Source organism: Stenella coeruleoalba (genome assembly GCF_951394435.1).
Source record: "Stenella coeruleoalba genome assembly, chromosome: 13".
Taxonomy (NCBI): Eukaryota; Metazoa; Chordata; class Mammalia; order Artiodactyla; family Delphinidae; genus Stenella; species Stenella coeruleoalba.
The window spans coordinates 65,756,502-65,774,605 of NC_137159.1; the positions used below are offsets into that span (position 1 = coordinate 65,756,502).

Sequence of the window (18,104 nt, forward strand, 5' to 3'; positions counted from 1 at the left end):
ATTCAGGTGTTCCACAGATGCAGGGTACATCAAGTTGATTGTGGAGCTTTAATCCGCTGCTCCTGAGGCTGCTGGGAGAGATTTCTCTTTCTCTTCTTTGTTCTCACAGCTCCCAGGGGCTCAGCTTTGGATTTGGCCCCACCTCTGCGTGTAGGTCGCTGGAGGGCGTCTGTTCTTTGCTCAGACAGGATGGGGTTAAAGGAGCCGCTGATTCGGGGGCTCTGGCTCACTCAGGCCGGGGGGAGGGAGGGGTACGGATGCGGGGCGGGCCTGCGGCGGCAGAGGCCGGCATGACATTGCACCAGCCTGAGGCACACCGTGCGTTCTCCCGGGGAAGTTGTCCCTGGATCCCGGGACCCTGGCAGTGGCGGGCTGCACAGGCTCCGCGGAAATGGGGTGTGGATAGTGACCTGTGCTCACACACAGGCTTCTTTGTGGCGGCAGCAGCAGCCTTAGTGTCTCATGCCCGTCTCTGGGGTCCGCGCTTTTAGCCGCGGCTCGCGGCCGTCTCTGGAGCTCCTTTAAGCAGTGCTCTTAATCCCCTCTCCTCGCGCACCAGAAAACAAAGAGGTAAGAAAAAGTCTCTTGCCTCTTAGGCAGGTCCAGACTTTTCCCCAGACTCCCTCCCGGCCAGCTGTGGCGCACTAACCCCCTGCAGGCTGTGTTCACGCCGCCAACCCCAGTTCTGTCCCTGCCTCCGACCAAAGCCCAAGCCTCAGCTCCCAGCCCCGCCCGCCCCGGCGGGTGAGCAGACAAGCCTCTCGGGCTGGTGAGTGCCGGTTGGCCCTGATCCTCTGTGCAGGAGTCTCTCCGCTTTGTCCTCTGCAGCCCTGTTGCTGTGCTCTCCTCCGCGGCCCCGAAGCTCCCCCACTCCTCCACCCGCAGTCTCCGCCCGCAAAGGGGCTTCTAGTGTGTGGAAACCTTTCCTCCTTCACGGTTCCCTCCCACCGGTGCAGGTCCCGTCCCTATTCTTTTGTCTCTGTTTATTCTGTTTTCTTTTGCCCTACCCAGGTACTTGGGGACTTTCTTGCCTTTTGGGAAGTCTGAGGTCTTCTGCCAGCATTCAGTAGGTGTTCTGTAGGAGTTGTTCCACATGTAGATATATTTCTGATGTTATCTGTGGGGAGAAAGGTGATCTCTGCGTCTTACTCTTCCGCCATCTTCCCTCTCTCCTCCTCTGTTTTCTTGATTCACAAATTCTGTATCTTCATCCATCCATGAATTCATTCATTTATTCATTCATTCACTCTACAAACGTCTGTGTAGACTCTGTTGACTGTGGAGATGCATAGGTGAAGGGCTAGGTTGCAGGCCACCATGGCCCCTCGAGGGATCTAATGCAAAAAGAAGCAAGTCAGCAGCCATTTTGATATAATCTCTGTCCTGGAGAGAGTTTGGTCCTCGGTGCTATAGAAGTGCAGAGAGATGATATCCACCTTCTACACAAGGATTGGGGAAGTCTTCCCAGAGGACCTGAAAATGAGCTGTATCCTGAGAGATGAGTAGAGATAGGCCAGGTCACGAAGGGAAGAAAGGGCAGGTGGGCAAATCCAGCATGTACCAAGGGCCGGGGCTGGGAGCCAGGGTGCCTTTGAAAGGCTGCAGGGAGACTGTGGTCAGAGGGGTAGAATGGTGAGGGAGCAGCAAAGGTAAGACTGGAGAGGAGGGAAGAGGCGCGTCATGGCCCCTTTTCCCAGCTGAGGAGACTGACTTTTATCCTCAGGGGTAGGAGGCTGTGAGAGCCCAGGAGGTGGCTCCAGGATGGCGGGTTTACACTGAGACATCCCTGCCGGACTCTCCCTCTCAAACACAGGGTGATCTAGTGAGTCCACAACCACAGCAAACGCCTCGGAAACTCAAGCCAACAGATGGCTCCAAGCGCCCGTCAGGCTCCCCGGCCACCTCATCACGCCACTAATTCTCTCCTGTCCGTCTTCCATGGCTTCTCTTTCTCCCACATCCCCCATTCCTACAAATCCCGTCCCTTCTCCCCTCAGAATAGCTGCTCATGGCCCCAACATTCGCTTCTTCATGCCAGATCAGCGGCCCTCAGCCTCGGCACTCTTGACGTTTGGGGCTGGGTCACTCTGTGGTAGGGCCCATCCTGTGTACTGTAGGCCGTCTAGCAGCAGCCGGTCAAAGCTGTCTCCAGGCTTTACCAAATGCCCCTGGGGGACACAACCACCCTGCTTGGGAACCACTGTGTTAGATGCTGGCCACAGCCTCCAGTAACATGTGCTCACCAAACCATTGTCCCCCATCCCCATGCAGCCTTCAATGGCTCCCCATTGTCTGCCACAGAAACCCACACTCTCAGCCTGGCATTTGAGGCATCGCACCACCAGCCTCCAGCTTGCTGAGATCTTTTCCAAAAATAATCTCCGCTCCAGCAAGACACGGAAGCGGGCTGCCTGAGTCAGACAGGAAAAGGGGAAGGAGACAGAGGTGTCGGTTTCACTCTAGGTGTGGCAGCCTGGCTGAGAATGATACCACTTGTCAGTGGCGTTTTGTAGAATGTGTGAGTAGATAACGCACGTCCCTGTCTTCTGAATCCACGTGTGGGCCCTGCTCATGGGGATCGCAAACAGCCAAAACGTTATCATCCCCCTTTCCCTGAGACAGAAGTTTGCCGCCTCTGTTTCCAGCAAAGTAGGGGTTTTTCTGGTACTTCATGTCTTCGGCTGCATAAGGAAGGTGGCGGGGGGAGCCATGGGATCTCTGGGGCTCAGGGAGGGGCCACCCAATAGCCTGGCCCAGGGGGAAGCTGCCAGGCCTTTATTTGACTAGAGGAGAGTGGTACCTGTTCTGGCTGACGTCCCAGCGGAGTGAGAAAGGGGAGAGGAGAAAGCTGTTGCTGTGGGAAACTAAGGTTTAGCAGAGTAACAGTGTTCAAGTGAGCGAAGAGTTCTTTTGTAGAAAATCGTGCCAAGCTGTCACTCCTCTGTGCTCTGGAGAGAACAGTTGGGTGTGTGTGGCAGCAGTGCGAATTCAGGATATGGGAAGAACACAGGAGACAGGACGATGTTCAGTTCCCTTCAACAGATCACACCCGCCGAGTGTGCACGGTGCCCTGGGCACCAGGCTGCATGCTGGGGTGCCGGGTGGGATTACGCCGGGTTAGACACAGCCCTCTCCTAGCGGGACGCGCGGCCAACGGCAGGCCTGGGCTGCCTGTCCAAGTATTCTGAAGGCGTTGAACCCACTGATAGAAATCCGCACAGCAATTTCAGCTAGACTCGTCCCCCAAGTGTGTGGGCGTGTGCATGTGTTTCTGGGCGTGTGCACGTGTGTGCGTGGAGTATATACCCTTGCAGGACTGACTTACACTACGTTTCTCATGCTTTCGGTGTCTGCTGCTCTTTCCTACGTAAACCACTCATCCCGTCGTCCTCCTTCCCAGCGCCTCCTGCTAAGGTGATAACCCTCCTTTGCCTCTTCTCCCCTCTTGCGTCTCTCAGCTTGTCCTGCCTCGTGGCCTGTCCAGAGAAGTTGCATCTGCCCCTCAGACCCCTTCCTGTGCCTCGTTCACCTTCTCTCCTGCCCCTACCTCTGTCTCTGAGAGGCCACGTCAAGCCGATTAAGTGTTACTATTATCCTCGTTTTGCAGATAATGAACGTGAGACCTGGAGAAAATTCTCCAAGGTCACACACTAGTAAGTGAGGATTTGGAAGTAAGGCAGGATTTGGAAACCTGGCTCCACAGCTCTGCTCGAGCTACTGCTGCCGCTGGGGTCATGGCTCGTTCCGGGCCCTTTGATTCAGTTTAATCTCGGGAGACCCCTCCTCCAGGTCGTAAATATTAAAACGATAGATCAGCTCCTCCTTGACAGGAGATAGCTGGCAGGAGCTTCCTCCTCTCGGCCACTTCCCAGTGGCAGCCCCTGTGAGAAGGGAAACCAAGGTCACACCCCGTGTCAGGGGGCGGGGAGGGGGCAGACCAGAGAGTAGGCCCCTCCCCTGACACTGATGGGAACCGGGCAAGAGTATGAACGGAGGCCCACCCGCCGCGGACGCCACACCAGGCCAGAGGACACGCGTGGCGCTGGCTTCCAGCCTGGGCTGCCCCCCTTTACTTCCCACCCCACCTCTGTCCCCCACTGTGAACTCCCAGCCTGCATCTCCCTGCTTGGTCACTCCCCTCTCAAGGGTCCCCCTAGGGCCTGGGTGTGTGGACCTGGGACACAGTCCATCCTCTGGAACGGACCCAGGGGAGAGAGATCCACACAAGTCCCGAAATCAGGCTCGGGTTATTTGGGTGGTGGATTCTGGCGTCTTCAACACGTGGGGTGAAAGAGCAGCAGAGGATGGGGCTCGGGGGCCCTGAGCTCTGCTTCCAGCTGGCCACTGACTCTCCAGGTGGCGTGTCCCCGTGCACGTGGCTGTCCTCATTGTTGAAAGGAGACCGTCCAACCATGGCTGTCCTCTGGCCCCAATGCTGGCTCACGACCCTGCTCCACCGCAGCCCCATCCACCCCTCACCCTCCCTCCCTTCCCTTTCTTTGGCTGGTTTGTCAACCTTGGGAACAAAATATCTAACCTGCGTGTGTATTCAAGATGGCAGCAACCTGATGCCTTGGGTAGAAAGAGAAATACATCATCAGTTTGTAAATGTGTGAAGCCGCAGAAGCCTTCTGGGTAGTAAGTTTCCTCTCAATTTTATTGGATTCCCTAGAAAAATACTTGTGAAAGATAGAAAGAAGACAGATGCACCAATCTCACTGTATCCCCATTTAAAGAAAGGGAAAAAACATAAATGAAAACCTTTTTAGTGTGTCCTGCCACCTGGATCCCCAGCAGTTCAGGCTACTGGCTTGTGAGGGATGCATGCAGGCCACTAGGTAGCCTGGGTGGGTGAGATGAAGGTCAGAGCTCTTCCCCCAAACCCGGACTCACACTGGCACCTCTCGGTGAGTCTGCCAGTGGGACAGGTTGCCAGTGGTCACCTTCCCTGCCTGACACCACCCTTCCTCCCCAGCTTTCTCAGCACACCCTTGGGAATGGCCCCATCACGACTGCCTCTCCAGCATCTGTCCTGGGAGGCGAAGCAAAGGCAGTTTTCCAAAGGAGGGTCTTCAGGGCCGTCTCTCCTCCTGTTGGCATCCTCCACTATCACAGCCAACGGGCGGAGGGTAACTGAGCACTTGCTCCCTGTTCAGCACCATACTGGACCCTCCGAGTACGGGACTACTGCAATTGCATTTCAGAGCTGAGGGGACTGAGGCGCAGAGTTAAGTAACTCACCCAAGTTTATGGGGTTAAAAAACAAGCGAGCCAGGGTCTTAGCCCCGGCAGTCACTCCAGAGTCCAACAGCCTGGCCTAACACAATATGTACTGGGTGTCTTCTTACAACTTGGGAGGAAAGGACACAATGGACTGGAAACAAAGATCCCCAAAGTGAGTCTAGTCCCAGTTGAAGGAGAGGAGCGTGTCTCAGAGCCGCCCCTGGTCAGAGGGCCCCCACCAGGGCACGGCTGACTGTCCCTGTGGGTGATGAAGGGCCCCCGCACAGCCAGTCAGTGCATCTGGGGGTCCCGCAGCCATACAGGCGCATCAAGAGGTCGGCTGAACTAAAGGTTCGCTTGGACCCACTCATTCATTCCCAGCATCTTGTCTGAAGCAGCTTCAGGGGCGTGTTCGATGGACGAGGGCAATGCCCAGTGTGGCCTACGAGGTTTGAGGCCAGCCTGTGGCCTTGGACGCGCTTGGCTCAGATCCCGTCTCACCAGGGAGGTCCCGCATTCACAGTCAACCCCAGGGTCTGCCCCTGGCATTGCCCAGAGCAACCACTGACCTCAGTCCGCCTTCCATCCAATCGTACCTACTTCCCAGGGTGGCTGTGAGGGTCACGTAGACAGCGGAAGGTGAACAATCAAGAACAGAAGCGTCCCTCGGCACCGAGTTACTTTGGCCGTCTAACCACAGCACAGCCAGCAGGGCTGCCTCCCATCCACTGTTTCTTCTCCGTTGTTTACTCTTCTCCACACGGGAGAATTTTTGAACAGGGAACTCACCACCAGCAGAAAATGATGTATGCTTCTGCCTTAAGGAAAACACAGCCCCCTAACGTCTGTCCACATGGCAATGTTTCTCTGTCCTCTCCAACCACTCCTTCCCATGTGTTGGAAAAAGATGGTTCACGGAGCCTCTCCTCCAGGGGCTGGGCAGTGGGCTGAGTGCTCCACGAACATCTGCTTGTTTCAGCTTCACAGTAACCCCCACTTCACAGATGGGGGTTTCACAGCAGGCTTAGAGGAGGTGACCAAGGCTACCCAGGTCATATGCTAGTAGCGCCAGAGCAGGGTTCAGACACGGCCCTGCCGCCTCCAGACACCAAGCTCTTAAGACTAGGCTAGGTAATGAGAATTTATTGCTCAGTGCTCTGTGGTGACCTAAATGGGAAGCAAACCCAAAAAAGAGGGGATATGTGTTTACAGATAGCTGATTCACTTTGCTGTACAGCAGAAACTAACACAACATTGTAAAGCAACTATATCCAACAAAAACTAAAAAAAAAAAAAGGCTAGGCTAGGGTTTCTCAACCTCAGCACAGTTGGCATTAGTACCAGGTAATTCTTTGTTGCAGGGACTGTCTGTGCATTGTAGAATGTTTAGCAACATCCCTGACCACACCCACTAGGTGTCAGTAACAGCCCCGACCTAGTCATAATAGTCAAACAATGCCTCCAGACACTGCCAGCTGTCCCCTGGGTAGGTGGCTAGGGGCAAAAGCACCCCAGCTGGAAAGCAGTGCCCTTGCCTACTGGCGGTGGCTCTGGACCATTCTAAGATCAGCCCCTGGGCTTGGGCCCCAGCTTAGCTTCACGCCTGCTCCCTTCAGAACTTTACTCCTTCAGGTATCTCCTCTGAAGAAAATCTTTCCTCTCTGCTTCTCCAGCCAGTGCAGGACAGTAAGCCCCAGGCTAGCTGCCGTGGCCAGGTGAGCATTTACTAGCGAGAAGTCTCCTCCCCCAGTGACGGGTCACTCCTGTCTCCCACCCACACTGGCAGCTCCAGAGACTTCCTCCGAGCACAGAAGGCCTTCAGGCTGTCTGGCCTGGACCATCCCCTCCCCAGCATCAGTTCCCCTCTTCCAGGGCAGCAGCAAAGAGGCTGGAGGGCCAGGAATGGACTGCCTCCTCCTCGACCCCTTACCAGCCCGTCCCAGAGGGGCGAGGCATCCCACACCACCTCCAGGATGGCCTCTGGGTTAGCTTCCATGGATATGGCCGTGTCTGTGTGCATTGGGTTGAAGGCTGTGACTTTGCCAGTCCCCGAAATGGAGCCGCCAATGCTCACCAGTCGAGGCCAGGCCAGCCTGAGCAACCACTGCCGCCTTCTTGAATTCATTTCTGACTCTGAGATTCATTTAATAAATCCATTCATCACCGACCATTCTGCAAAGCCTGACAGGCCGCAGAATAGGAATCGGAAAACCTCTCCTTGCTTCCTTCCCCACCTGCTCCCATGTTCTGCTTCCCTCTTAACTCTCTTCTCTTGCATATGTGTGGCCACAGAGCTGCGTCCCTCTGGGCAATTGCGAGGCTGAATTATTTCGATGCCAGTGTAGCACCAGCTAATGGAAAGTCCACATAGTATGAGGGCTTCAATACCTGTCTGTGCCTGTGCACGTTCTCCCCCGGGCGTCTCGAGGTGGTTTCCTCAGAGCCCCCAGGGTACCATATACATTCCTTCCCAGAAGGCATTTGTGGATGGGGTGTCTCAGAGTTAAAAGGACCACCACTCCCCACCCTACCCCACGCCATCCTCAGCACTTCTGGTTTTTGAAGCCCCTAAGGATATTCAAAAAGAAGTGCCCAGGGCTTCCCTGGTGGCGCAGTGGTTGAGAGTCCGCCTGCCGATGCAGGGGACGCCGGTTCGTGCCCCGGTCCGGGAAGATCCCACATGCCGCGGAGCGGCTGGGCCCGTGAGCCATGGCCGCTGAGCCTGCGCGTCCGGAGCCTGTGCTCCACAACGGGAGAGGCCACAACAGTGAGAGGCCCGCGTACCGCCAAAAAAAAAAAAAAAAGTGCCAAAATGGGCTACCAGAAATTGTGGTATATTTTAAGTTTTTATATTTAATCAATTAATGCTTTTAACATAAAAAACACAAAGCTAGTGTATTGTAGTGATTGTAAGATAATTACGGGGTTTATTTTTAAGATGCTAATTCATGGTTCACTGCAAGCTGTGTGGTCGGGTAGTGGGACGGAGTGATGAGCCTCATCTTCTTTCCATGTCGGTGACTGTGTGTTTATCCTCATTTCCAGGCAATGCAGAAGTCTAACATTGAGGCCAGTGGTACGGTGGGCCTGGGCAAATGGCCCCCTGGCAGCCCTGCCCTTGTACCTGGGCCCTGCTCTCCCCCCGCACCACAGGCCAAGGAATTCTCAGGGCTCACGCCTAGGACCTGTGTCCGCCTTCTACATTACACTCCCCAAATGTGTAGGACCCCAGAATCCACCCTAATGACCCGAGCCTGATTTCGGGACTTGTGTGGATCTCTCTCCCCTGGGTCCGTTCCAGAGGATGGACTGTGTCCCAGGTCCACACACCCAGGCCCTAGGGGGACCCTTTAGAGAGGAGTGACCAAGCAGGGAGATGCAGGCTGGGAGTTCACAGTGGGGGACAGAGGTGGGGTGGGAAGTAAAGGGGGGCAGCCCAGGCTGGAAGCCAGCGCCACGCGTGTCCCCTGGCCTGGTGTGGCGTCCGCGGCGGGTGGGCCTCCGTTCATACTCTTGCCCGGTTCCCATCAGTGTCAGGGGAGGGGCCTACTCTCTGGTCTGCCCCCTCCCCGCCCCCTGACACGGGGTGTGACCTTGGTTTCCCTTCTCACAGGGGCTGCCACTGGGAAGTGGCCGAGAGGAGGAAGCTCCTGCCAGCTATCTCCTGTCAAGGAGGAGCTGATCTATCGTTTTAATATTTACGACCTGGAGGAGGGGTCTCCCAAGATTAAACTGAATCAAAGGGCCTGGAACGAGCCATGACCCCAGCGGCAGCAGTAGCTCAAATTGAGCTGTTGGGGAGAGTGGGTGTAGGGGCCACTTTGTGTACCTGACTTAGGATAACCTCTCTGAGCCTTACCTTCCTCATCTGTAAAAGGGGAATAATGACAACACCTACCTAATTGGAGTCTTGTGATTAAGTTAACATGTGTAAAGCTCCCAGAACAGTGCCTGGCACATAGTAGATGCTCAAGAAATGTGAGCCTCTATTAGCCATCTTGTCATGGTTCCGACGTTACCTCCATGTATACAGGTGTCTTCCCCTTGCAGCTTACCCTGGAGGAAGGCAAATGGTTTGCGTAGCATGATGATGTTCACAAGGCCAGAAGAGTACATTTCCTAACGTTTTATTATTAAAAACAAAAAAAACAACTGAATAGATACAGAAATCGAACTCAGTGGAAGAGTATGAAGAACCCCCATGTACCCATCCCCAGGCTTCAGGAATTCTCAACTCACAGCCAGTCTTTGTTCGTCTCTATTTCCATCCACTCCCCAGGGAGTACTTTCTGGTCTAGGTCGTCTCTCGACACCAAGTGGCCTGGTGCAGGGACAGAAGGTCCACTGGACGGTAAGGGTGTCGTGGAAGAGGAGAGGTACAGCCCTTAAAGGGGTCCTCTCTGCAGCTCCCCTTGGGGCATCCGATTCACAAGTCTTCGTTGCCCCATGATAAGACAAAAGACAGATGTTATCCCTGTTTTACAACCTAGGAAAAACCTCTTGAAGGTTCACGTTTGACAACTATTATGCCAGCATTTCCGCCCCTGATCGAAGAGCTGGGCGGTGGCCCGGGCTGCTTCAGCAGTTGGTTGCTCTCTGGTCTCTGGCGCTTGAAGGAAACATTCCTCCTTCCTCGTAATGAACCTCACCGAACGCCCCGTTCCCTTCGCCTCCGTCAGAACTCTGCATGTCCATCCGATTCCTTAGCTGCTCCCCATGCAGGAGGTCCGGGGCCAAGTGCTCTGTTCTCCTGGAGTGCTGGCGTGCATGCGCCCTCTTGGAATGATTTTACTTCTCACAACTTCCTTCTTTCCTTCCTTCTCCTCTCCCACCCCCTCCTCATTCCCTTTGCCCCTCCATCTGCCTCTTGTCACAACTCTCACGTTCTCAGGGTGCCAATTTGGACTCCTTTTCAAAGAAGGGACATTCTAAAGACAGCTGGGAGGATGGGGGGTGTGACCTGCCGGGTAGCTATGTGAAATGTCAAGTGTGGGGAACAGACGCCAATCCAAACGGAGAAACTGGAGACCATGCAGTTCAGCCGGGGTGTCCTTCAGTCTCCTGCCCAAAGCCCGGAATTGGTCCTTGCCTCTCAGAGGCAGCCTGCATGCCCCAGGCCAGTCCCCTTCTTGGGATAGGGGCGGGGACTTCACCGAGGGTGTGACCCAAGAACCTCTGGCTCTTGAGTAGCATTTTCCCAGGTCACCTGTTGATAGTCGATTCCCGCTAGGACCGCCCCCCCCGCCCCGCCCAGTGCTTCGTACCAAGCTGCGCTAATTGTCACACGTAGGCACAGTAGTATCCCAACAGGGGTGGCTTCCAAGCATCCTGAGGTGACCCTTTCTGGCCTCTTCCCCTCCAGATCTGGGCCTTCACATACACCCAGCAGATCCTCCAGGAGGAGCTGTGCCTGTCAGTCATCACCTTGTTCCCTGGCGCCCCGGTGGTTCTTGTCCTTTGCAAGAATGGAGATGACAGACAGGTAAGTGCTCAGCGTGTCTGCCCTGGGACGTGGCCGCCGGTGTAGGTCTAAGTCTCGTGTGCAGGAAAAGAGAGAAGCTTCAGAGGAGGAAGGGTTGATAAGGAAGAGGTCCTCTGGTTAGGAGAGGGAGGGAGGGGCCTCTGATACCATCCGTGGTGCCCACAGCAGCGATGCGCTGCCGTGTGAAAGCCTATTGACCGCACTATACCTCCGCTTGCGTGTGTATCTTGTACTGCCCTGTCTTGCTCCGACGCCCACCTAGGATCCCAGAGCAGGAGCATACTGGGACAGAGCCTGCGGGGCCACAAGGATGAACAAGACTCGAACCTCTGCCTTCGGGGGCCTTGGCCTCTGGCAGGACGTCCAGCAGAGTTCACAGCACTCTGGATGTACCTTGTGCCTAGTTTCTCTGGCGGCACAGTGTTGGCTCCACTCAGTTTCCTGCCAACTGGGTCCTGGTGTTAAAGAGACCGAGATTCAAATGTCCGTTTTCATGGCTCACTGGCTGTGTGACCCTTGGCAGGTTACTGGACCTCTCTGAGCTTCAGTTTCCTCCTCTATGAAATGAGGTTGATGATGCCCATCACACAGGGTAGCTGTTTAGAGCAGTTCACTGAGATGATCCATGATACCTGGTCAGTGGTAGCTCCCCAATACGTGTCCATCCCCTCCCTCCTTGTCCAGTGAGGTGAAGTCTGGGAAGCAGCAGCACAAGACCCCCTCTCTACTTGGGCCCCTCGTGTGCTGAAGCACTTTGGAGGAGCAGAGGTTCGGCTTCAGGTGCTGCCCAGGAGCCCCTCCCCGCTGCTGCCTCACCATCCCCGCCTCCTCATTCTCACCCACTTCTTCATGATGGTGCAGATACCGAGCGTGGATCATTTCTTTAGCTGCTCCTGTGACTAACTCGCTTCACATTTTCTGGCCTATGGCTTGGAAAGTTATTGCCTTCTAATGAGTTTTCCTAGCAAACATATTGATCTCGCTTTTACTTTTTTTAATCCGATAAAAAAAAAAGAAAACCAACAACAATACCTGGCAAGGCAATTAGTTGCAGTTTTCTTCCTCCATGAGACCATGAAGTCAAGTCTCTGGATGACCCTAGCCATGTGGTGTCAACATTTCTGATTACGCTGGAACTCCCAATACTATTGCTAGGACCCAGGACCTTAGCCAGAGAATTCTGGTTCATCCTCTCCCCTCTCCATCTTCCCAGCAATGGACCAAGACTGGTTCCCGCATCGAGCATGTGGCATCCCACCTCTGCCTAGACACAGACATGTTTGGCGATGGCACTGAGAACGGCAGGGAGATCGTTGTCAATCCGTGTGAGTCCTCACTTATGAGCCAGCACTGGGACCTGGTGAGCTCTTGAAGATCCGTGTCGGAACCGGCGGGGGCCGTGGGGTGGTGCTTCCCCGGATGAGAATCGGACTGGAAACCAGGCTGCAGGCAGCCCCGAACTACTGCAGAAGCCTTGAATGGGGAGGCGAAGGCAGAGCCCCCCCCGCCAGGACAGGAACGGCTGTCAGGGAGGATGCAGGAAGAGACTGCAAGCCAAGAGCAACTCAGAGACAGATCCCCGTGTTCTCAAGGCCGTTAAGTTCCAGTCCTGGCTGGGTCTGCCCCTGCACGGTACCTGGAGGCAGAGATCCGATGGGAAGTGTTGATGTGGTTCCCTGTCTTAACGAAAGAGGCCAGAGAGAGCAGCCTTCATCGTCACTAGGCCAGGACTCGACTGAGAGACGAAGGGCGGAGGTGCTTTTCAAAACAAATAAAGGACCGTGGAGGTTCTGTCTGTGTCTCTCCTCCTTTGTTTCCACTTAGGTTAGCTCAGAGCTAGGCTGAGTTCTCCTTTGAGTCGGGGTGGGCAGGTGGTGGGGCCTTGTTGGGGGTGGAAAAAGAGGACGGAGAGATGGGAAACCTGCCCTCTGATCCTGAGCTGCCGCTGGCAGGCAGTGCCACCTGGAGAGGACACGTAACTTCTCTGGCCCTTCATCTCCTGTTACATCAAGTGGGGGAGGCGAAGGACAGCGGTGTTTCCTACCTAGGGATACACAGTCTCATCTGGGGAAACTGCATCAATTCAGCAGCCCTAGGGTCTACCTGTGGGGATCCCACTGCAGTAGGTCCAGGGCAGGGTCCAGGCTCCTCCCTGGTTGGAATCACTGCTCTAGGCGTCTCTGTGGGCCCTGATGGCTTTAGAGTCTGTGGCCATCGGTGTGGGAGTTTCTTCCTCTAACAAATCCCCAGTGTGTTCTGGGAATTGGGTATGGTGGTTGTACATTCTTAGTAACTAGGCTTTAAGAAAAGAACCGATCCATGTTGTTTAAAAGTTCCCGGAATTGCCTGTACGTTCTCAGCCGAGGTAAGTTCACCACGTGCTAATTAGTAATGGTTTTAGCTAGCTATCGCCGAGAAACAAATGACCCCAAAACTTAGCAGCTTAAAGCAACACACATCTCTGGCCGCACAGTTTCTATGGGGCGTAGCCTCCCTGGGTCCCCTGCTTCAGGGTGACTTGAAAGGTTGCAGTCAAGGTGTGGCAGTGGTTGTGGGTAGGACGTGGCCCTTCGCTGTTGGCCAGAAGCTGCCCTCAGTTCCTTGCCATGTCGGCCTCTCTAACCCAGCCACCAGCCAAGCAAGCCAGGAAGGCAAGAGTACCAGCAAGATGCAAGTCACAGTCCTTTCCAGCCTCGTCTCACAAGTTACCTCCCATCACTTTTGCCACATTCTATTTGAGAGAAGTGAGCCGCTAGGCCCAGCCACACTCAAGGGGAGAGGATTACACAGGAGAGCTGGTACCAGGAGGTGGGGGCCATTTGGATCCACTTCGGAATCCATCTCCCATCTTATACCCCGAACGGGTGTCTGTCTCCCCTTCATCCAGAAAGCCTTCCGTGATGGCCGTTGTTCAAGCTCATCATTAAAAACTCCATGACTGTGGACCACTGCAGACGTGGAGAGTGAAGGGCTGAGTGCGGATCCAGCGTGTCCTCGGCTGGGCTTGTTTATGCAGTCCTCCTGTTGCCTTCTTTAGTTACGATTTGACGGCTCTGTGGGGCTGACTCACGCCCCACTGTGGAAAGGCGAGGAGGCCATGTGATAAAGACACCTATAGAAGAAGATGTTCTGTTGGCTGCTCAAGCTACAGGGCCACCGGGTTTAAACCAGTTTTGCAGAGAAGAAAGAACAGTTTCACCAGCGCCCTCTCCCCTAAATAGGGGAAACAGATTCTGCACTGAAATAACTAAAGGAGCTGGTATTGTCCCCATCCGTGTCCCTGTCTCCCTCTGTAGCTGTGCCTGTCTGGGAGTTCCCCGGTGGCAGGAAAGCTGGCTCGTGACTTACTTTAGCCCCAGCGCTGAGTCAGGCACATCAAGCTCTCAGTGAGTATTTTCCTCCAGGTGTGATTGGAAACTCGACTCCTTGTCCAAGAGGAAGGGACATTACTCCTTTTACTCCCCCTGTAAAGTCACAGAGTGTAGGTGGCCATAGGTCTCTGTTGAATACCCATGGAAATGGGGAAACAGGAACGGAGGCCTCTGCCCCAGAGGGACAAACATTTTATTTTTTAATCTCAGCTGCTTAGATGTGGCAGAAAAGCTAAGGCTCGGGGATCCCACTGACTTTCCTCTTACTAGTGAAAGAAGCTGGGACGGTAACAAAGACTCCGTGAAGGACGTGGGGGGGTAGTTTGCTAATGGAGACACCAAAGGTTCACATTTGAACCTGCAGGGTATGCATCTTACGACCTCCTTAGTGGAAAGCAGAACTTAAAAACTGATGCCAGGGCTTCCCTGGTGGCGCAGTGGTTGAGAGTCCGCTTGCTGATTCAGGGGACACGGGTTCGTGCCCCGGTCCGGGAAGATCCCACATGCCGCGGAGCGGCTGGGCCCGTGAGCCATGGCCGCTGAGCCTGCGTGTCCGGAGCCTGTGCTCCACAATGGGAGAGACCACAGCAGTGAGAGGCCCGCGTACCACAAAAAAAAAAAAGCCAATACGGATCCCTATAACTGTGTAGGGTTATCCAAACACCCTCTCTTCAGTAAGTGGATGGTGATGGAGCCAAAGCAAGAGTAATTTGTGATTTAAAAGCAAGAATAGCAGCAGTTCCAAAGCTCCGCCGATTCAAGGCAAAGCTGATGATACCGGGGTGGGACGGCAGCCTGCCCCAGTCTGAGATTCCTGTGTCCTGCAATTATGCAGCGGAGCAAGGGTGGCCAAGCCTTGCCGGGCAGTAAGGTCTTTGAGTGGGTTCTGAATTAGAGTCCTTGGTCAACTCTGATCGTTCAGTTTGAATGCCAGAGTTCAGAAACCTGGAACGCCTCACTGTGTAGGCCAGCAGTATTGTGGGTGAAAGTGAAAGTTTGTCAATGACATCAGCATATGAAAGCAGAAAAGGACCGGCTCTCTTCATATCTTATGGGCTAGCAAGATAGAGACCCCAAACCCAGCTTGGGGAGTCACCACTCTGGAGCAGTCTCATCACACTGCCGGGCGAGAAGGTGGCCAGGTGTGGCAGAAACGCCTCACCGGTGGTTGCCTCTGGCTAGCGCGAACAGACATGAGCGATGCGGGCTCCTAGGTCTCTAAATGGTGTGGTGTGTGAATTAAACGAAAGGGAATTTATACATGCGTTGTATACATTTATGAACTGGAAAGAAGAGAGACGGGCTTCAGGCACTCTCCAGTGACTGGATTAGAGTGGGAGGGATGATGGTGTTGAGTGGAAGGGCAGAAACGGGAGTTTTTCAGTGGTTCTGGAGTCAGCATAGTGGCCACGCTGGGTGCCACATTGAAGCTGAGACTCACTCTCTCGGCAGTTTCTTTTCTTATGTACTGTGTAATTTCTCTGTGTGAGCTCATCTTCAGCAGGAGTTATTGCCTCTGGGCTGTGGAAGCATGCCTCAGGGAAGGTTCAAGTTTGCCTCTGTTGGGTTCCATTGAGTTCAAACCAGTGTGTACACTGATTTTTCCAATTGTAGTTTCCACACTGGGAAAGTTCAGTGAATTTGGACCCCACATCTGTGCTTGGCACCCTCTTGGATTTTGATCCTTTGCAGATTATCTTTCCTCTACCCAGATTGTTGTCCTGCTGCCATGCCAGCTGGTAGGTGGGGTTTGTTTAGCCCTTCTGAGCACCCACTTAAGTGTAGGGTCCCATTTCTGGCCCCAGCCACTCATGAAGCTGTGGTCTTCATATCGGCCTCCACTGGGGTGTTGAAACCCCAATCCTGATTGCAGAGATATCTGGCTTCCACTCCCTTTCAGCTCTCATTCACCATGCTGGCTTTGAATTCCCACTCATTTTTGGAATCTGGAATTTCTCTTTCCTTCCTTTCCAATGCAGCTGTGATTTCAAATTGTTTTATTGAATTTTATCCAATATTTATAGGTGTTTGTGGAAGGGGGCTTTCCTGTGTCAGCTCAGACCAAAATTCCTTAGTGCTATAATTAGCTGTCACCACTGTCTTTCCCACTGGCTCTGGGACCATGTCTTAGCGTAGACCCTCAATAAATTTCTGTGAGTGAGTGAGAGAATAAGCCCATGATTCTTCAGTACTACTTCCTAATTACCTCCTGGCTATAGCCACCAGACATTAGAGTTTTAAAAAGATAGCAAAGGCAGAAATGGAGGACCGAGAAGACGAATTTATAACAATGAAACCTCGTTATAATACACAAAGATTTAGGGATCATGCATATTTTATCTCATAATGACGGAGATTAATACTGAAAGCACTAACTAGAAAGAACTATCAGTAATGGAAATCTTTAATACTACAATAGAGCCTGGCAAGGGAGAGTCTGTTCTCATAAACTCCGGGGGATGGAGATGGGAGGGTAAGTGGGAAGCACTCACATCTCCCCTGCAAGTATCTCAGGCATATTCGCCGGCATCTGGTGATCTGAGTCCTGGCCAGCCTTCAAGGAGAGGCTCACCTTCTACCTGTGCTCCATCATACTTTACCTGCAGCGCAGTTACGCCTCCTCCGTTCCCCAACCCCACACACTGTGCTCCTGGGGAGACAGTGCCCTGACCTGTCGGGTCCCTTGGCACGTGACAGCACCTGGGGCAGCATCTGGCACGCAGAGGAGCACGGCGAAGGGTTGCATGAGAGGTCTGGCAGCCGTGCACAGGTGGTGGCCTCTGGCGCATCACCCACGGTAGGCGGGAGCCTCTTCACCCCAGCATGCAGAGCCAACCTCTCGAGCTCCCTGGGGGTCTAAGGTCTCAGGCAGCCCAATTCGGATTAGCAAAATCCAAAGCTCCCAGCGCTTTTCCATTTGCCATGGAGCCGACTAATTTAATGAAGCCGTCACAGAGCAGACCTCAGGGCTTATTGGAAAAGGACTCGAGCACGACATTATTTCACAGCAGTAAATTGCATCATTTTCATTTCACAGCTTTCCAATGGGAAATAATAAAACAAAATTACAAACATAATGAAGAAAGAAAGGAGGGGAAAAAAAAAACCTTGGGTGAGAGATGCATCCTCTGTGCCATGAAAGGGCTGGTTACCTTATTCACTGGAGCCAGTAGATACTACCTGGCTTTGCTCGCAGGAAGGAGCGCAGCCCAGGATGCCTCCACCTGCTGCTGAAGCTAACAGGCTGCAATAACTCACCGCCCAGCACGGCAAGGAGCCCTGAGCACCCCTGCAAAAGGCTCACTGGATGGCCTTCTGAGAAATTCCAGCTTCCAAGAGCTCAGCCCTCCCTGGGCTGGCCACAGCGCTGGGGCAAAGGGCTGCCATTGGTGATGGCCGGGCAAGGTCTTGGGGTGTTAGTGTGCACTGCACCTCCGTTCCCTCCAGAAGACACAGTGGCTTCACCAGGGGGCCTTCATTCATCCCCAGGTTGGAGGAAAGAATAGGTCCCTTCCTCCATATGAGCTGAAAGCCAGGGGCTAAAAGGAGTCAACAGAGAGACAAAGCTCTTTCCAAAGCTGTTCTCATTTACGGCACTGAGGTGTAAGATCAGGGGGCGCAGCCAGCTCAGCTGGGCCTTTTATTCCATTCTGCAGACCTGTCCAGAGCTTGAGGCGATGCCCCAGGCCTCTCCCCACAGCCAGGAGACTGAACTCCATTCCACCCAGGCCCAAATTCCTGCCTTGCGTCATACTGAAAATAACTTTCTCCTCGGTTAGTGGAGGGGTTTGGGGCCATGAGGAACGAGCTCCCTCCTCTTTCCCCTCCCCTTCTTTCCCCTCCCCCTCCCCATTCTTGACCACTCACCTGCGCCTTCATCTTCCTCCCTTCTTGCTCCTGCAGTGATGCGTCCCCCTCTGCTACCCCCTCTCCATTAACTGAACAGGGTCCCGGTTTCTCCTACCCTGACATAAAGAAAAAAGCCTTCCCTTGAACCTGGTCTCCCCTTTTTCTTTGGCCAACACGCT

The 18,104-nt window shown here is 54.0% G+C and overlaps 1 protein-coding gene across 3 annotated transcripts in view; it reads left to right on the plus strand.

The window, feature by feature from the left end:
• Positions 1–12,458, plus strand: part of GALNT14 (polypeptide N-acetylgalactosaminyltransferase 14) — a gene marked incomplete at its 5' end in the record, with an annotated part of 224,101 nt that extends 211,643 nt beyond the window's left edge. For all 3 annotated transcript variants that reach the window (XM_079940255.1, XM_079940257.1, XM_079940256.1), the window contains 2 exons: positions 10,586–10,705; positions 11,919–12,458. In XM_079940255.1, coding sequence (XP_079796381.1) covers positions 10,586–10,705; positions 11,919–12,077 — 279 coding nt within the window. In that variant the 3' untranslated portion in view covers positions 12,078–12,458. The remainder of the gene's footprint in view (positions 1–10,585; positions 10,706–11,918) is intronic.
• Positions 12,459–18,104: the final 5,646 nt, after the last annotated feature.